We start from the raw sequence: 16390 nt of genomic DNA on the forward strand, positions 1-16390 counted from the left end.
GTTGTAACGAGTCTGAACACTAAGTATTGTATGTTATTATAGGGCTGTGCCTCTGTGTAAATGTAGCACAAGTAATATCTGCTTGTATGATTAAGGGGCAAATGTATAATGTTTTCTGCCCCAGAACCACGCCCCCCTGGGCCCTACTGACCAGCCATTGGGATTCAGGAACCCCGTATCTCCAACCCACGTCTTTCCAAACAAAACTCAACTACCATACGTCCAGTTAAAGTGCAGAGCGCCCACACATACAATAGCCCCGCCTCTGCCTGTCACATGAACAGCATGCAACATGGCAGCTCCCAGACTGCTGGGTCCCCCATAATGCCCCACTGGGTGTGTGTGATAGCCACGTGCACTGCTACATGTGAATTCACTTGTGCGCAAGACACATGGCGGCAGACAATTTTACAAATAATAAAGTGCATGTCCAATAGAGGTGGTGGGGGGCTGTTCTTATAACAATTGCTGGGTTCAAAAGGTATGGGACCCCCCCCAGCTTATCCCACCCATAATGCCCTTTTTAGTGCCCTTGTATGGTATAGAATCCCAACAATATCATAGCTCACATATATTGCACTAAGAGAAGCTCCCGCCGCCATCACTGGCCAAGGGGCACTACCTTTCCTTGTATGTATTGGAATTAGATGATTTCCTACCCACCATGTAATCCCAGGGCCGCCCATAAGGTGGCAGTCACCAATCCCTGTAGGAGAGAGTTCAGTGGTGCCGTGGTATGTACGTTATACCGGCTCTATGGATTCCTTTACTTCATCATTTTCCTTTCTTCTTCCCTTCTCTTCTCCATCATTCCATGGTTCTTTTATATGGAAGCAGTGGGCCCCAGGGCTATGTTTGTGTTCCTGCCATCTCCACTGTTCCAGAACATCTCAGGTTTGGGGTAAGTTCTGGGTTTGCCCTGTCTCTGGTACCACATGGTGCCCATGGCACCCATTCTCCCACTCAGGAAAGACATGTGGCACAGCAGCACAACTCTAAGCTTTTTATTGTTTTATCAGTGGAAGGGTTGGCAGGGCATGGAGATGAGGGAGAAAAGCAAGGTGAGATGTAGGGAAAGGAAGGAGAAAATGAATGAAGAAAGAATAAAATGAGAGGAAAAAGATTATGAAGGACGGGGGTAAGAAGAAAAGAGAGAAAGGAGAGAATGAATGAAAAAGGGACAGAATGAAGGGAGAAGATGATGATTTTGGAGAACGGGGGTAAGAAGAAGCGGAGCAGAAAGGAGAGAATGAATGAAAAAGGGACAGAATGAAAGAAGAAGAAGATGATTTTGGAGGACAGGGGTAAGAAGAAGCGGAGCAGAAAGGAGAGAATGAATGAAAATGGAACAGAATGAAAGGAGAAGATGATGATTTTGGAGGACAGGGATAAGAAGAAGCGGAGCAGAAAGGAGAGAATGAATGAAAATGGAACAGAATGAAAGGAGAAGATGATGATTTTGGAGGACAGGGATAAGAAGAAGCGGAGCAGAAATGAGAGAATGAATGAAAATGGAACAGAATGAAAGGAGAAGATGATGATTTTGGAGGACAGGGGTAAGAAGAAGCGGAGCAGAAAGGAGAGAATGAATGAAAAAGGGACAGAATGAAAGAAGAAGAAGAGGATTTTGGAGGACAGGGGTAAGAAGAAGCGGAGCAGAAAGGAGAGAATGAATGAAAAAGGAACAGAATGAAAGGAGAAGATGATGATTTTGGAGGACGGGGGTAAGAAGAAGCGGAGCAGGAGTTGGAACTGAAGAGGTGCCAATGCCCAAGGAAGGAAAGAAGACATAGGGCAGAGTGGAAAGAAGAGAATGACAGAGGTGATTTGGGGTGACACATTGCTTGGGATGGGGGTTGTAGAACAGAAAATGGCAATGAGCGATATTAGGGGGAGTGAAGTTGGATAATGGCGTTGCACTCTAGCAACTTATTGCCAAGGAGGATATGTACGTACAGCACGAGGTGCTTGTAGGTTATAATTAACCGAGACGGGACTGGCTCCGCCCAGCGGGAGCTCGTTAGCAGGGCTTCTTGGAGGCTGCTGTGAGGAATGTATGTTGAGAAGCTTTGTAGGCAATGACAAAACTCGCAGGAACGATCCTGCCCCGCCCCTCGGCGTCAATCTCTCCCATGAACAGGTAACTGGAACCTGGGGACACAGGGAGGGCAGGATTGCAGATGCTATTGAGATACTCATCACCATTATACACAGCAGCGTAGACATAGTCTATTGTACATTACCTTTCTTCAGGATTGGACACTTGGGACACTCGTTGATAACCTTGATGCTCATGATCTTTCCCGACTCTTGGATACTCAGTCCCTCCACCTTGTAGGTTTTGATGATGGTGACCGTCGCCAGGAGCGACTTCTCAGAGTCTCCCTGTGCCAAAGAGCTCACAGTCCCCGTCGCCACTACAGGAGAAAGATAGGGGCCATAATAAACCAGTAGAAGGGTGACCGAGAATAAGACCCTTTGGCCAAAATTACCCAAGGAGATGAAACGGCATAGACTTCATGTTCTCACTGGAATACATTGACTGTAGGGTGACAACGCCCCACAGAGTCTCCTATTGGCTGTGCAGAGGCATAATAAGATATACATGGGGCAGACATGTCTATGCAACGAATGTTGATGAGTCGATGGGGGTCAATGAGAGTCTTCCATACTGATCTACTATTCTTCTGCGGCCATTGGAGTGCGTTTTTTGTGACAAAACCTGGTCAAAAATGTTGTTCTTCACTATGGATTTTGTATGGTCTCCCACAATGCAATGGTGTAATTGCACAGCCATGCTGAATTGAACAACCCCACCCCCCAGTTCTTACCAAACTGATTGGCGCAGTAGTGATTATGGATGGTTCCAGTCTTCCTGCACTTCTGAGGGCACTTTACAGCTGACGAAGAACCTGTCAAAATTCAGACATTTCATAGGGTGAGCAAAAAACAGAGACCAATGGTGCCATCTACCCCGGCCAATCGCTGTACCCCACTTAGCACATGGATAAAAAAATCTTTATTTCCACATAATCAAGTCGGAGAACTTCTGCTTGACTCCAACTGCCTCAGTTAATCAATAATTCTCTAATAATTATGGGGCCAAATTGTCTCAGATGGAAAAACATGTAGGCCACACCTATTTCCTACCCATCATAGGCCCCACCCCTTGGTATCTCTTGGGTTAGTATTACTAAGGTTATATTGACTAGAGGAACCTGATCAAGGGACACATTTCCTACAAGTACCTGGGCTCTTGGTGGTTTTGAGTTTAGGTTCTGCAGTGGTTGTAAGCTTCTCAGCTTTAGTGGGCTTTGGTTTCATGGTGGGCTTGGCTGTGGTTTTCAGGACGGGTTTGGTTGTTGGTTTGGCTGTGGGTTTTTTACTAAGCTTGGTTTTGTCTGTAGCACCGGTGGAGTTGGGTTTGGAAGTGGGCGTGGCCTTTGGCACCTCCGAGGCATCCCTCATCCTGTAGTTTGCCACAAATCCATCCGCCGTCACACTGAGATCCGACACAAACTGGACCAGCATTTCGTTTCCATCAGAGTAAACGGTCCTTGAAAGCCAAAACCAAGGAGTTAGATGTAAGTAATGGAAGGTCCATATCTGACTTCCCCTGACACAAACATGGGGGCGAGACTGGAAGTAGGGCAACGTTATGTCCCATGTGGCGCCCAGAAGCAGTAACAACACACCTATACAGTGGAGGAAATAATTATTTGACCCCTCACTGATTTTGTAAGTTTGTCCAATGACAAAGAAATGAAAAGTCTCAGAACAGTATCATTTCAATGGTAGGTGTAACAGTGGCAGATAGCACATCAAAAGGAAAATCGAAAAAATAACTTTAAATAAAAGATAGCAACTGATTTGCATTTCATTGAGTGAAATAAGTTTTTGAACCCCTACCAACCATTAAGAGTTCTGGCTCCCACAGAGTGGTTAGACACTTCTACTCAATTAGTCAACCTCATTAAGGACACCTGTCTTAACTAGTCACCTGTATAAAAGACACCTGTCCACAGAATCAATCAATCAAGCAGACTCCAAACTCTCCAACATGGGAAAGACCAAAGAGCTGTCCAAGGATGTCAGAGACAAAATTGTAGACCTGCACAAGGCTGGAATGGGCTACAAAACCATTAGCAAGAAGCTGGGAGAGAAGGTGACAACTGTTGGTGCGATTGTTCGAAAATGGAAGGAGCACAAAATGACCATCAATCGACCTCGCTCTGGGGCTCCACGCAAGATCTCACCTCGTGGGGTGTCAGTGATTCTGAGAAAGGTGAAAAAGCACCCTAGAACTACACGGGAGGAGTTAGTTAATGACCTCAAATTAGCAGGGACCACAGTCACCAAGAAAACCATTGGAAACACATTACACCGCAATGGATTAAAATCCTGCAGGGCTCGCAAGGTCCCCCTGCTCAAGAAGGCACATGTGCAGGCCTGAAGTTTGCCAATGAACACCTGAATGATTCTGTGAGTGACTGGGAGAAGGTGCTGTGGTCTGATGAGACCAAAATAGAGCTCTTTGGCATTAACTCAACTCGCTGTGTTTGGAGGAAGAAAAATGCTGCCTATGACCCCCAAAACACCGTCCCCACCGTCAAGCATGGGGGTGGAAACATTTTGCTTTGGGGGTGTTTTTCTGCTAAGGGCACAGGACAACTTATTCGCATTAACGGGAAAATGGACGGAGCCATGTATCGTGAAATCCTGAACGACAACCTCCTTCCCTCTGCCAGGAAACTGAAAATGGCTCGTGGATGGGTGTTCCAGCACGACAATGACCCAAAACATACAGCAAAGGCAACAAAGGAGTGGCTCAAGAAGAAGCACATTAAGGTCATGGAGTGGCCTAGTCAGTCTCCGGACCTTAATCCAATAGAAAACCTATGGAGGGAGCTCAAGCTCAGAGTTGCACAGAGACAGAAACCTTAGGGATTTAGAGATGATCTGCAAAGAGGAGTGGGACCAACATTCCTCCTAAAATGGGCGCAAACTTGCTCATCAATTACAAGAAACGTTTGGCCTCTGTGCTTGCAAACAAGGCTTTTCCACTAAGTATTAAGTCTTTTTTTGTTAGAGGGTTCAAAAACTTATTTCACTCAATGAAATGCAAATCAGTTGCTATCTTTTATTTCAAGTTATTTTTTCCATTTTCCTTTTGATGTGCTATCTGCCACTGTTACACCTACCATTGAAATGATACTGTTCTGAGACTTTTCATTTCTTTGTCATTGGACAAACTTACAAAATCAGTGAGGGGTCAAATCATTATTTCCTCCACTGTATGTAGAGGCTTATGCCATAAGGAGCTGTGAAACTTGCCCTCTAGGAGAAGCTCTACCCGGATAGAACCAACCATACAAAGGTCAACCATGCCAACTTGGCAACTCTAGGTTGGGTTGTGAATTAGACCATGGCCAACTGATATCTGGTCAGGGATGAGACAAATATCTATTGGGCAGCATTGAGAAGCCTGTTGGGTTAGGACAACTGGTACCATTGATGTGGTCCTCTCCTGACTGGACAAAGATCGGTGGCCTTTCCACGTATGGGCAACTTGGGTAGCCAACAGGTGCTTTAATATGGTGCAACCCAATATTCCATACCCCACTGACTGTTCTGTTTTTTGGACTCACTTTGGTGGAGAATCACCACAGAATTTGCCAACTAGCCGAGTGTCGTCGCTTTTGCCCCCGTTAAACACGGCCAGGTAGTCGTACCGGCAGTAACTGTCCACTTCCACATCGAACTTCCCGAATGATAATTCCACGACCTGAAGGCGCAAAGATGAGTCAGGGTCACTTCAAAGGGGCAACAGATCAGACTTGGGATCATGGCCCCTCCCTCTGGTGGGACCCAAGCATTGTCTTACCTTTTCCTTTGGGGCCACAATATGCCAGGAGCAGCTTATGCCACTTGGGTAGTTATTATCGGGCCAGTTAGGGGTGTTTATACTTCCCTGGGGCTTCTCGAGCTTCCCGCCACAGAGCTGACTCTCTAAAGGAATAAAATACTTAGTTACCTAAATGTGTCTCTCAGCCAATCATATTGTAGCGCTACTTATTACCAGGATCCTTACCCGAGGGTTGGGTGGAACCAGCAGAGTACCAAGCGATGAATCCTCGGCCTCCTGTGCCTTCATCTGTCACCATCTCTAACATCATATGTGGCCCGGTAGAGAGTAGGGCTCCTGGGCGAAAGGTTCCGCAGACGTGTGCCAACCTCTGGGCAGTCTCGCTGTGCCCATTGTATATGTTTAGGTAGTCATAGCGACAGCTGGGATCTGCCTCCATGTCGAGCAGACGGAATGTGAGCATCACCACGTGCCCATCTGGAACCTGCAGCAAAAGTGGCAGAGACACCAACCTCGGTGCATAAGAGACTGTTTGCCTCTCTTGTCTTCAGAACTACTCTCCCATCTTCTCCCCATTTGTCCTACTTCTCTACCTCTCCTCCCTCCAGGACCTTTATGTCTTTCCCCTTCTGCCCCACACACCACCACTCTTTTCTCTATAATTCTTCTGCCCACCTGTCCCACGCACCCATCTCTCTGCAAAATTCTTCTTCCGTCCCCCTCTGTTCCACACGCTCATCTTCTTTGCAGAATTTTTGTTCCTCGTTGTCCAACCCATCTCTCTTCTGTCTTCTCCCCTTCTATCCCACTCCCTTATGTTCTCTAAGGACTTACTCTTCTGTCTTCTTCCCTTCTATCCCACTCCCTTATGTTCTCTAAGGACTTACTCTTCTGTCTTCTTCCCTTCTATCCCACTCCCTTATGTTCTCTAAGGACTTACTCTTCTCCCTTCTCCCCTTCTATCCCACTCCCTTATGTTCTCTAAGGACTTACTCTTCTGTCTTCTTCCCTTCTATCCCACTCCCTTATGTTCTCTAAGGACTTACTCTTCTGTCTTCTTCCCTTCTATCCCACTCCCTTATGTTCTCTAAGGACTTACTCTTCTCCCTTCTCCCCTTCTATCCCACTCCCTTATGTTCTCTAAGGACTTACTCTTCTGTCTTCTTCCCTTCTATCCCACTCCCTTATGTTCTCTAAGGACTTACTCTTCTGTCTTCTTCCCTTCTATCCCACTCCCTTATGTTCTCTAAGGACTTACTCTTCTGTCTTCTTCCCTTCTATCCCACTCCCTTATGTTCTCTAAGGACTTACTCTTCTGTCTTCTTCCCTTCTATCCCACTCCCTTATGTTCTCTAAGGACTTACTCTTCTCCCCTTCTATCCCACTCCCTTATGTTCTCTAAGGACTTACTCTTCTGTCTTCTCCCCTTCTATCCCACTCCCTTATGTTTTCTAAGGACTTACTCTTCTCCCTTCTCCCCTTCTATCCCACTCCCTTATGTTTTCTAAGAAATTAATTATCTATCTTCCCACTCTGCCTCGCATACTCATCTCTCCAGAATTCTTCTTTTGTCTTCTTCTACTCTGTCAAACACACCCATCTTCCCTCTATCATCATCATCATCATCATCATCATCTCCCATTCTGTCTCCCTCACCAACCCCTCTTGTCTCCATTGATTTTCTATCTTTGCCCACTCTACCCACACTTTCATTTTCTCTCCAGGACTATTTTACATCTTCTCCCCTCTGTCCCACTCACCAACCCTTTTGTCTCCATAATTCTTTCTCTATCTTCTCCTCCCCTCTGTCCCACTCAACCACCCTTTCTTCTCCAGAATTCTTCTTTATCTTCTTCTCCCCTTTGTTCCACTCACCACCCTTTGTCTCCAGAATTCTTCTATCTTCTCCCCTTTGTCTCCAGAATTCATCCTCTATCTTCTCCTTCCCTATCCCATGTACACACCTCTTTTATTACAAGAATTCCTGCCCCAATTCTTCCCTAGAGCCCCATTTCCCTCTCCACTTACCGTGATTTTCCACACACATCTCTTGTTGGGGGGGTAATAGTTTGGAAATCCCTCACTGGCGATGAACCCAGAATCCCCTGTGATGTCTCCGCCACACAGAAACACTGGTCTGTCAAAAGTATTAAGAGCTGTTAGGGGGCACGTGAGGGACTGGGGAGGGAGGGGCAGAAAGAAATGGGGGTGCCAGGAAGAAACATGTTGTTAATATGGGGATTTATTAGAGGGAAAGGGGCAATAAGTTTCTACCCCCAGGGCACGTCTTTCTGTGCAGCCAGCATGCTTCTATATGCTACATGTGTAAAACTGCTAATATCATGAGAACTAAAAGGAGAACAGAGGAGCAATTGGACATGAGCCCTGCGTGACTTTAACCCTTAATTAGCAGTTAAACTGCAGCAGAGGAGCCTGGGGAAGGGTCAGGTAGGCGGCGGTCACAGCCGGGCAGGTTTAGGGCAGAGAAGAAGGGGATTATTTTCCCTTGGCTGCAGGACACAGACGAGCGTTCCCTTCATGTGGTTTCTCCGTGGCCCCCCCCCGGGCAGACGTGACATTTCTGATGTTGCGCCAGAGATACGCCGAGGGAGGGTCCATAGATCTCAATGTGACCTGTGTCCCATGAATAAAGGGCTCAGTGTGAGCCCCGGGGGCTGACGCTCACTACCTGCTTGTTCCCCCTGCTGCCCAGTAAAGGGGCCCTTGTGTGTGGGGCAGGAAGAGCCCGGGGCAGAATGGGAAATTGGCCGGATTATGTACATTAAACACTCCGGCTGCTCCGTGTGAGGAACTGCAACTCTCTGTATCCGCTGGGAACCGTAGAGCAGAAGGGGCGGCAGCTGGGGGCCCTCCACATGTTCCTAAGCTCCTAAGTGCCAGCTGGCATGGGTAGTAAATGTAGAACTGGTTCCACTGCCAACGTGACTGTGAGAGGCACCTTCTGGGGGGGAACATTCCGAGTAGCCCCCCCACCCCAACGCTGCTGCCCAGGAGAGACTTAGTTTGGCTTCCAAAGACCCCCCCCCTCCTGTATCTAACACCACGTGCGCTCCATGTGGCCCCCACCCGCCCCCCCACTTCCCATATAAATCCATATAATGAGAGGTCGGGGTAAAACCAAAGTATGTGCGGAATCCCCCCCCACCCCAAGGAGGAACCAGCAGCCCCCTGGGCCATGACAGAAGGGGGGGCCACACATCCTTCCCCTCATTCCCCCCCCCCCGGCCAGGCCGGGGTCCCACCCCAGGGGGCAGGGATACGCCAGGCACTACTGCAGCCTATAGGGCACACACCTGCTACCTAAATGCCCATCCCAGGGGCAACTAACCGTTAGTGGGGGTAGCACCTTATCAGCTGCTGCAAAAGGAACCTCCAGATTAGAACCCAATAGAAACCATAGAAGGTCCATCTCAGACTGAAGCAGAACCAGGTGGGACAGAAAAGCCTTTTGACAATGGAAGGATTTCTCTTTGATCTCCCCCAATAAAGATACAGAGTTTCTCAAACTTAATTAAATAATGGACCCAATTCCCAACTCCTGATACATGGGTCTCCCAGGGGGGAATGCAAAAGAGATTGTACATGGAACAGTTTCTAATTGGACCGGTGTTGTTAGGGGGGTACCGCAGGGGTCAGTCATTGGTCCTTTGCTGTTTAACCTGTTTATTGATGCCCTGGAGGGGGGCATAGACAGTACTGTTTCTATTTTTGCTGATACAATTGGGGGGTTTTGTGGATAACAAGTTGTCTAATTCCTGGCAGTGTCATTCTGCGGCTACTAAAGCACTTAATTATGTAACTGTATCATGTGAACTTCCCCTTTAACTGCAGGTGTGTGCCCTGTCCCATAGGAACTAATGATCCGTATCAGCTTTGCTTCTCATCTCCATGAACTGGGCCCAGATTCCCATGGCTGCTCAGCCCCAATCCCCAGGGAAGAGCCATAAACTGACACCTAATGGCTTTTTTATATCCCTCATCCTGCGGGGCAGAACCAACGTGCTACACAGGGGCCCCGGGGAGGGGTAATACTCGGGGCAAAGTGTGAGCAACGTTTGCTTAGTGGGACCTTACACAAACAGGGACTGTCCCTGACCCCAAAGCACCGTCCTCCCCCCCTGTAATGAGATACAATCAGTAAGTACAGAGACACTTCCACCCTGACCAACTGCAACTCTGCTCTGTGCCTATATATTATACAGTTATATCCTGTGCATATATGATATGGGGGTTACACTGTGACAGTGGGGGGGGGGGGGGCTGGGGGAAAGATGGGGGGTATATCTGTGCCTATATATTATACAGTTATATCCTGTGCATATATGATATGGGGGTTACACTGTGACAGTGGGGGGGGGGGGGGGGGGCTGGGGGAAAGATGGGGGGTATATCTGTGCCTATATATTATACAGTTATATCCTGTGCATATATGATATGGGGGTTACACTGTGACAGTGGGGGGGGGGGCTGGGGGAAAGATGGGGGGTATATCTGTGCCTATATATTATACAGTTATATCCTGTGCATATATGATATGGGGGTTACACTGTGACAGTGGGGGGGGGGGGCTGGGGGAAAGATGGGGGTATATCTGTGCCTATATATTATACAGTTACATTATGTGCATATATGATATGGGGGTTACACTGTGACAGTGGGGGGGGGGGGGGGGGGGCTGGGGGAAAGATGGGGGTATATCTGTGCCTATATATTATACAGTTATATCCTGTGCATATATGATATGGGGGTTACACTGTGACAGTGGGGGGGGGGGGGGGCTGGGGGAAAGATGGGGGGTATATCTGTGCCTATATATTATACAGTTACATTATGTGCATATATGATATGGGGGTTACACTGTGACAGTGGGGGGCTGGGGGAAAGATGGGGGGTATATCTGTGCCTATATATTATACAGTTACATTATGTGCATATATGATATGGGGGTTACACTGTGACAGTGGGGGGGGGGGGAAAGATGGGGGGGTATATCTGTGCCTATATATTATACAGTTACATTATGTGCATATATGATATGGGGGTTACACTGTGACAGTGGGGGGGGGGGGGGCTGGGGGAAAGATGGGGGGTATATCTGTGCCTATATATTATACAGTTACATTATGTGCATATATGATATGGGGGTTACACTGTGACAGTGGGGGGGGGGGGCTGGGGGAAAGATGGGGGGTATATATGTGCCTATATATTATACAGTTACATTATGTGCATATATGATATGGGGGTTACACTGTGACAGTGGGGGGGGGGGGGCTGGGGGAAAGATGGGGGGGTATATCTGTGCCTATATATTATACAGTTACATTATGTGCATATATGATATGGGGGTTACACTGTGACAGTGGGGGGCTGGGGGAAAGATGGGGGGTATATCTGTGCCTATATATTATACAGTTACATTATGTGCATATATGATATGGGGGTTACACTGTGACAGTGGGGGGGGGGGGGCTGGGGGAAAGATGGGGGGTATATCTGTGCCTATATATTATACAGTTACATTATGTGCATATATGATATGGGGGTTACACTGTGACAGTGGGGGGCTGGGGGAAAGATGGGGGGTATATCTGTGCCTATATATTATACAGTTATATCCTGTGCATATATGATATGGGGGTTACACTGTGACAGTGGGGGGGGGGGGGCTGGGGGAAAGATGGGGGGTATATCTGTGCCCTATATATTATACAGTTATATCCTGTGCATATATGATATGGGGGTTACACTGTGACAGTGGGGGGGGGGCTGGGGGAAAGATGGGGGGTATATCTGTGCCTATATATTATACAGTTACATTATGTGCATATATGATATGGGGGTTACACTGTGACAGTGGGGGGGGGGCTGGGGGAAAGATGGGGGGGTATATCTGTGCCTATATATTATACAGTTACATTATGTGCATATATGATATGGGGGTTACACTGTGGACAGTGGGGGGGGGGCTGGGGGAAAGATGGGGGGTATATCTGTGCCTATATATTATACAGTTACATTATGTGCATATATGATATGGGGGTTACACTGTGACAGTGGGGGGGGGGGCTGGGGGAAAGATGGGGGGGTATATCTGTGCCTATATATTATACAGTTACATTATGTGCATATATGATATGGGGGTTACACTGTGACAGTGGGGGGGGGGGGAAGATGGGGGGTATATCTGTGCCTATATATTATACAGTTACATTATGTGCATATATGATATGGGGGTTACACTGTGACAGTGGGGGGGGGGGGCTGGGGGAAAGATGGGGGGTATATCTGTGCCTATATATTAACAGTTACATTATGTGCATATATGATATGGGGGTTACACTGTGACAGTGGGGGGGGGCTGGGGGAAAGATGGGGGGGTATATCTGTGCCTATATATTATACAGTTACATTATGTGCATATATGATATGGGGGTTACACTGTGACAGTGGGGGGGGGGCTGGGGGAAAGATGGGGGGTATATCTGTGCCTATATATTATACAGTTACATTATGTGCATATATGATATGGGGGTTACACTGTGACAGTGGGGGGGGGGGGGAAGATGGGGGGTATATCTGTGCCTATATATTATACAGTTACATTATGTGCATATATGATATGGGGGTTACACTGTGACAGTGGGGGGGGGGGGCTGGGGGAAAGATGGGGGGTATATCTGTGCCTATATATTATACAGTTACATTATGTGCATATATGATATGGGGGTTACACTGTGACAGTGGGGGGGGGGGGGGGGGGGGAAAGATGGGGGGTATATCTGTGCCTATATATTATACAGTTACATTATGTGCATATATGATATGGGGGTTACACTGTGACAGTGGGGGGGGGGCAATTAGAGAGTAAGTTGCCCCACACTGGTGCTAAGACCCCCCAGTCGTGCCCTTACCTGGTGTAGTTGGTGGTGTCTGAGTTCTGGTTCTGAGCTCGGCAGAATCCCAGTAGGACTGAGAGACAGAGGAGGAGAGTTCGGGCCATGGTGCCGGGGGAAAGTCTGCGTGGAACGGTAGCAGTGAGTGTGCGAGTGAGTGTGCGAGGGGGGGGGCAGAGCCCACAGTATCACTGGATGGGAAGCAGCGTGACAGCTCCAGTAGGAGAGAGACAATGAGACTGGGGGGGGGGGGTCTGAGTAACTTGGCTGCAAAGTGTCAGGGGCAGGTTTGGGGAGGGGGCTAATGTGAGCCAGATGTGCGGCCAATCTGCCCCCGCGGGTGGGGAAGGGCCCGGCGCCCAGAGCTCTGTGTGGGCAGTTCTACTGGCACCCTGTGTGAGTGCTAATGGGTACCCCTGGAACTATAGCGGGGTGACTGTTACCCCAATGTTTCTATATATCTGTAACCTTGTTATGGGCTAAGGGGGCCCAGCCTGAAGGCCAGTTAGGGGGGGATTTGGGGTGCTTATTTGTGCCCTGGGTACCCCTGGAACTATAGCGGGGTGACTGTTACCCCAATGTTTCTATATATCTGTAACCTTGTTATGGGCTAAGGGGGCCCAGCCTGAAGGCCAGTTAGGGGGGGATTTGGGGTGAGTGCTTATTTGTGCCCTGGGTACCCCTGGAACTATAGCGGGGTGACTGTTACCCCAATGTTTCTATATATCTGTAACCTTGTTATGGGCTAAGGGGGCCCAGCCTGAAGGCCAGTTAGGGGGGGATTTGGGGTGAGTGCTTATTTGTGCCCTGGGTACCCCTGGAACTATAGCGGGGTGACTGTTACCCCAATGTTTCTATATATCTGTAACCTTGTTATGGGCTAAGGGGGCCCAGCCTGAAGGCCAGTTAGGGGGGGATTTGGGGTGAGTGCTTATTTGTGCCCTGGGTACCCCTGGAACTATAGCGGGGTGACTGTTACCCCAATGTTTCTATATATCTGTAACCTTGTTATGGGCTAAGGGGGCCCAGCCTGAAGGCCAGTTAGGGGGGGATTTGGGGTGAGTGCTTATTTGTGCCCTGGGTACCCCTGGAACTATAGCGGGGTGACTGTTACCCCAATGTTTCTATATATCTGTAACCTTGTTATGGGCTAAGGGGGCCCAGCCTGAAGGCCAGTTAGGGGGGGATTTGGGGTGAGTGCTTATTTGTGCCCTGGGTACCCCTGGAACTATAGCGGGGTGACTGTTACCCCAATGTTTCTATATATCTGTAACCTTGTTATGGGCTAAGGGGGCCCAGCCTGAAGGCCAGTTAGGGGGGGATTTGGGGTGAGTGCTTATTTGTGCCCTGGGTACCCCTGGAACTATAGCGGGGTGACTGTTACCCCAATGTTTCTATATATCTGTAACCTTGTTATGGGCTAAGGGGGCCCAGCCTGAAGGCCAGTTAGGGGGGGATTTGGGGTGAGTGCTTATTTGTGCCCTGGGTACCCCTGGAACTATAGCGGGGTGACTGTTACCCCAATGTTTCTATATATCTGTAACCTTGTTATGGGCTAAGGGGGCCCAGCCTGAAGGCCAGTTAGGGGGGGATTTGGGGTGAGTGCTTATTTGTGCCCTGGGTACCCCTGGAACTATAGCGGGGTGACTGTTACCCCAATGTTTCTATATATCTGTAACCTTGTTATGGGCTAAGGGGGCCCAGCCTGAAGGCCAGTTAGGGGGGGATTTGGGGGCTTATTTGTGCCCTGGGTACCCCTGGAACTACAGCGGGGTGACTGTTACCCCAATGTTTCTATATATCTGTAACCTTGTTATGGGCTAAGGGGGCCCAGCCTGAAGGCCAGTTAGGGGGGGATTTGGGGTGAGTGCTTATTTGTGCCCTGGGTACCCTGGAACTACAGCGGGGTGACTGTTACCCCAATGTTTCTATATATCTGTAACCTTGTTATGGGCTAAGGGGGCCCAGCCTGAAGGCCAGTTAGGGGGGATTTGGGGTGAGTGCTTATTTGTGCCCTGGGTACCCCTGGAACTATAGCGGGGTGACTGTTACCCCAATGTTTCTATATATCTGTAACCTTGTTATGGGCTAAGGGGGCCCAGCCTGAAGGCCAGTTAGGGGGGGATTTGGGGTGAGTGCTTATTTGTGCCCTGGGTACCCCTGGAACTATAGCGGGGTGACTGTTACCCCAATGTTTCTATATATCTGTAACCTTGTTATGGGCTAAGGGGGCCCAGCCTGAAGGCCAGTTAGGGGGGGATTTGGGGTGAGTGCTTATTTGTGCCCTGGGTACCCCTGGAACTATAGCGGGGTGACTGTTACCCCAATGTTTCTATATATCTGTAACCTTGTTATGGGCTAAGGGGGCCCAGCCTGAAGGCCAGTTAGGGGGGGATTTGGGGTGAGTGCTTATTTGTGCCCTGGGTACCCCTGGAACTATAGCGGGGTGACTGTTACCCCAATGTTTCTATATATCTGTAACCTTGTTATGGGCTAAGGGGGCCCAGCCTGAAGGCCAGTTAGGGGGGGATTTGGGGTGAGTGCTTATTTGTGCCCTGGGTACCCCTGGAACTATAGCGGGGTGACTGTTACCCCAATGTTTCTATATATCTGTAACCTTGTTATGGGCTAAGGGGGCCCAGCCTGAAGGCCAGTTAGGGGGGGATTTGGGGTGAGTGCTTATTTGTGCCCTGGGTACCCCTGGAACTATAGCGGGGTGACTGTTACCCCAATGTTTCTATATATCTGTAACCTTGTTATGGGCTAAGGGGGCCCAGCCTGAAGGCCAGTTAGGGGGGGATTTGGGGTGAGTGCTTATTTGTGCCCTGGGTACCCCTGGAACTATAGCGGGGTGACTGTTACCCCAATGTTTCTATATATCTGTAACCTTGTTATGGGCTAAGGGGGCCCAGCCTGAAGGCCAGTTAGGGGGGGATTTGGGGTGAGTGCTTATTTGTGCCCTGGGTACCCCTGGAACTATAGCGGGGTGACTGTTACCCCAATGTTTCTATATATCTGTAACCTTGTTATGGGCTAAGGGGGCCCAGCCTGAAGGCCAGTTAGGGGGGGATTTGGGGTGAGTGCTTATTTGTGCCCTGGGTACCCCTGGAACTATAGCGGGGTGACTGTTACCCCAATGTTTCTATATATCTGTAACCTTGTTATGGGCTAAGGGGGCCCAGCCTGAAGGCCAGTTAGGGGGGGATTTGGGGTGAGTGCTTATTTGTGCCCTGGGTACCCCTGGAACTATAGCGGGGTGACTGTTACCCCAATGTTTCTATATATCTGTAACCTTGTTATGGGCTAAGGGGGCCCAGCCTGAAGGCCAGTTAGGGGGGGATTTGGGGTGAGTGCTTATTTGTGCCCTGGGTACCCCTGGAACTACAGCGGGGTGACTGTTACCCCAAACAATCACTGCTGTAGAAGTGCTTAGGATACTGGGGATATCACAGTGGAACTGTAGAACCTCTAGCACCTCCTAGTGGACAACATGAATATTTCCCTAGTATGAGGCCTGTCCCACTAGGTGCTCCCCCTGTTCTACTCTGTGCTCCCCCACTGATACCCCAGTTGGTTTCCCAGTCTGCCCCAGTACAGCACAGTGGGG

The 16390-nt window shown here is 48.9% G+C and overlaps 1 protein-coding gene across 2 annotated transcripts; it reads right to left on the reverse strand.

Moving 5' to 3' along the window:
• Positions 1–988: 988 nt before the first annotated feature.
• pcolce (procollagen C-endopeptidase enhancer) lies at positions 989–13021 on the reverse strand. 2 transcript variants are annotated; one of them, NM_001008156.1, is given in 10 exon segments: positions 990–1371; positions 1711–2151; positions 2244–2417; positions 2832–2912; positions 3249–3556; positions 5649–5785; positions 5885–6009; positions 6092–6350; positions 7895–8003; positions 12802–13021. In NM_001008156.1, coding segments are annotated over 9 exon segments (1413 nt in total). In that variant the 5' UTR covers positions 12891–13021; the 3' UTR covers positions 990–1371; positions 1711–2020.
• Positions 13022–16390: the final 3369 nt, after the last annotated feature.

Source organism: Xenopus tropicalis, chromosome 3 (genome assembly GCF_000004195.4).
Source record: "Xenopus tropicalis strain Nigerian chromosome 3, UCB_Xtro_10.0, whole genome shotgun sequence".
NCBI classification, from domain to species: domain Eukaryota; kingdom Metazoa; phylum Chordata; class Amphibia; order Anura; family Pipidae; genus Xenopus; species Xenopus tropicalis.

Excerpts from the sequence above, each read along its gene's own strand:
- pcolce (XM_031897867.1), bottom strand. The coding sequence starts at position 12,890 with ATGGCCCGAACTCTCCTCCTCTGTCTCTCAGTCCTACTGGGATTCTGC. Across the intron at positions 6,351-7,894 it reads GATGTGTGTGGAAAATCACG|GTTCCAGATGGGCACGTGGT; the intron begins GTAAGTGGAGAG and ends CTTTTGCTGCAG. Across the intron at positions 3,557-5,648 it reads TGTGGTGATTCTCCACCAAA|GACCGTTTACTCTGATGGAA; the intron begins GTGAGTCCAAAA and ends TTGGCTTTCAAG.